At 53.6% G+C, this 2,340-nt stretch overlaps 1 protein-coding gene across 1 annotated transcript; it reads left to right on the plus strand.

Moving 5' to 3' along the window:
• Positions 1–395: 395 nt before the first annotated feature.
• Positions 396–1,706, plus strand: foxg1a (forkhead box G1a; the record flags this gene model as incomplete). The annotated part of the gene is made up of 1 exon (XM_079285966.1): positions 396–1,706. The coding sequence occupies one exon, from the start codon at positions 396–398 to the stop codon at positions 1,704–1,706; it is 1,311 nt and encodes a 436-aa protein (XP_079142092.1).
• Positions 1,707–2,340: the final 634 nt, after the last annotated feature.

Here is a 2,340-nt window from a genome sequence, read left to right on the forward strand (position 1 = left end):
GGTGGATGTGTGTGTTTCCCTGAGCGCCCTGATTGGCTGAGAGCGCAGAGGATGCCTTAATATTTAATACTAATGTCCCCCTGGTTGGCTGAGGACTGGAAAGGTCCAACCAATGTTTTTGACTCGCTTTAGTGGCTGCGGCTCCTTAATTAATTGCAGCTATCTGTCTCCTATCGATGTGTGTGTACATGTGTGTTGTGTGTGTGTGTGTTGTGTTTCCTCTTTTCTCCCCAAACCGAACATGAAATAGTTTGTTGGGCTATACTTTCTTTCTTCCTGTCGTTCCCCCCTTCCTTCCTCCCCGTCCTGGTTCGCGGGCGCAGACCGGACAGATTGAGACCCAGCTGTGTTCGTCGCTTCTGCTCGTTGCTATTTTCCCCCCTCATTGCCCGGTGATGTTGGATATGGGAGAGCGCAAAGAGGTGAAAATGATTCCCAAATCGTCGTTCAGTATAAACAGTTTGGTGCCGGAGGCCGTGCAAAACGACAACAACAACCACCAGAACCAGCACCAGCACCACCAGAACCACCACCTCCACCACATCCACCGGCCCGGCGGCGGCGGCGGTGGCGGCGCGGACGAAGCCGAGCAGAAGGCTCCTCTCCCGGCCGCGCAGCAGGACGGCAAAGCGGATCCTAAAAGTGACTCCTCGAGCCAGGAGAGCTGCCCGGACGAGAAGTCAGAGGAGAAGAAGGAGGGGAAGGACGGGGACGCCGGAGGGAAAGACGGCGAGAAGAAGAGCGGCAAGTACGAAAAACCTCCGTTCAGCTACAACGCGCTCATCATGATGGCCATCCGGCAGAGTCCGGAGAAGAGGCTCACCCTGAACGGCATCTACGAGTTCATCATGAAGAACTTCCCGTACTACCGGGAGAACAAACAGGGCTGGCAGAACTCCATCCGGCACAACCTCAGCCTGAACAAGTGCTTCGTCAAGGTGCCGCGGCACTACGACGACCCGGGCAAAGGGAACTACTGGATGCTGGACCCGAGCAGCGACGACGTCTTCATCGGCGGCACCACCGGGAAGCTGCGGCGGCGCTCCACCACGTCCCGGGCCAAGCTGGCCTTTAAGCGGGGCGCGCGGCTGACCTCCGGGCTGACCTTTATGGACCGCGCCGGATCCCTGTACTGGCCCATGTCCCCCTTTCTGTCACTGCACCACCCGCGGGCCGGCAGCGCCCTGGGCTACAACGGGACCTCCTCGGGCTACCCGGGTCACCCCATGTCCTACAGCACCATGCTCACGCAGAACATGAGCAACAGCCACTCGTCGTTCCCGTCCTCCAACGGGCTCAGCATGGACCGGCTGGTCAGCGGGGATCTCCCCTACGCGACGCACCACCTGACGGCAGCGGCCCTTGCGGCCTCTGCGGTGCCCTGCGGCCTCTCCGTGCCTTGCTCCGGGGCCACGTACTCCCTCAACCCGTGCTCGGTCAACCTGCTGGCCGGGCAGACCAGTTACTTTTTCCCCCATGTGCCGCACCCGTCGATGACCGCGCAGTCTGGCGTCGGCTCCTTGCAGGCCGCCCGGGCTTCGGCCTCCAATTCCCCGCAGGCTCCGTCCTCCTCGCTGCAGTGTGACTCTCTGCGGCAGACTCTGTCCGGCTCTCTGCCGGTCTTCTCCTCGGGACTCTCCGGAGGTTTGTCTGACTATTTTACGCATCAAACTCAGGGTCCGACCTCCAACCCGCTGATCCACTAACACCCGAAACCCTCACCCTCCATCCATCCATGAAAACCCGTAAAATGACTGGAACTGTAAGTTGGAACATTTTACACTGAACATTTACATTGTAAAAAACAATTACAAAATTATTATAAACTACCTATAGAAAAAAAGAGGAGAAACAAAAAAGAGCAACAGAGAAACTCACAGAAAGCAGCGCTGACGTTTCCAGGTATTTTTTAATATTATTATTATTATTATTATTATTATTATCTCTTCTTCTTCTCCTGCAGGTCTACTTTCTGTGTACATACCGTCTGTTCCTATACGTGTCGGGTTTGTCTGTATAAAAGTGTCAGCGACGTGCAATGTGACCTGAGCTAAAAAACCGAGAGGATGCTGGGAGGCTGTTTCTGTTCTTGTTGTCGGAGGCTTTACTTTTCATAGAATGTGTATTTAAAATAGTTTCGTCTAATTTTCAGATTTAAAAAAAAAGGTTAAAATAATAATAATAATATTTCTAGCCGGTTTTTGTGGCCGCATGTTTGCAGTATTATCAGGTCTCGTGCGGGTCAGAAAAATGATTTTATTTGACTACATTTAAAACACATTGTTTTTTTTTTGCAGCATTGAAATGTGTTTGTTTAACGACTCCCGCCGTGAACGCGCG

This window comes from Melanostigma gelatinosum (genome assembly GCF_949748355.1).
Source record: "Melanostigma gelatinosum genome assembly, chromosome: 16".
In the NCBI taxonomy this organism is placed as follows: domain Eukaryota; kingdom Metazoa; phylum Chordata; class Actinopteri; order Perciformes; family Zoarcidae; genus Melanostigma; species Melanostigma gelatinosum.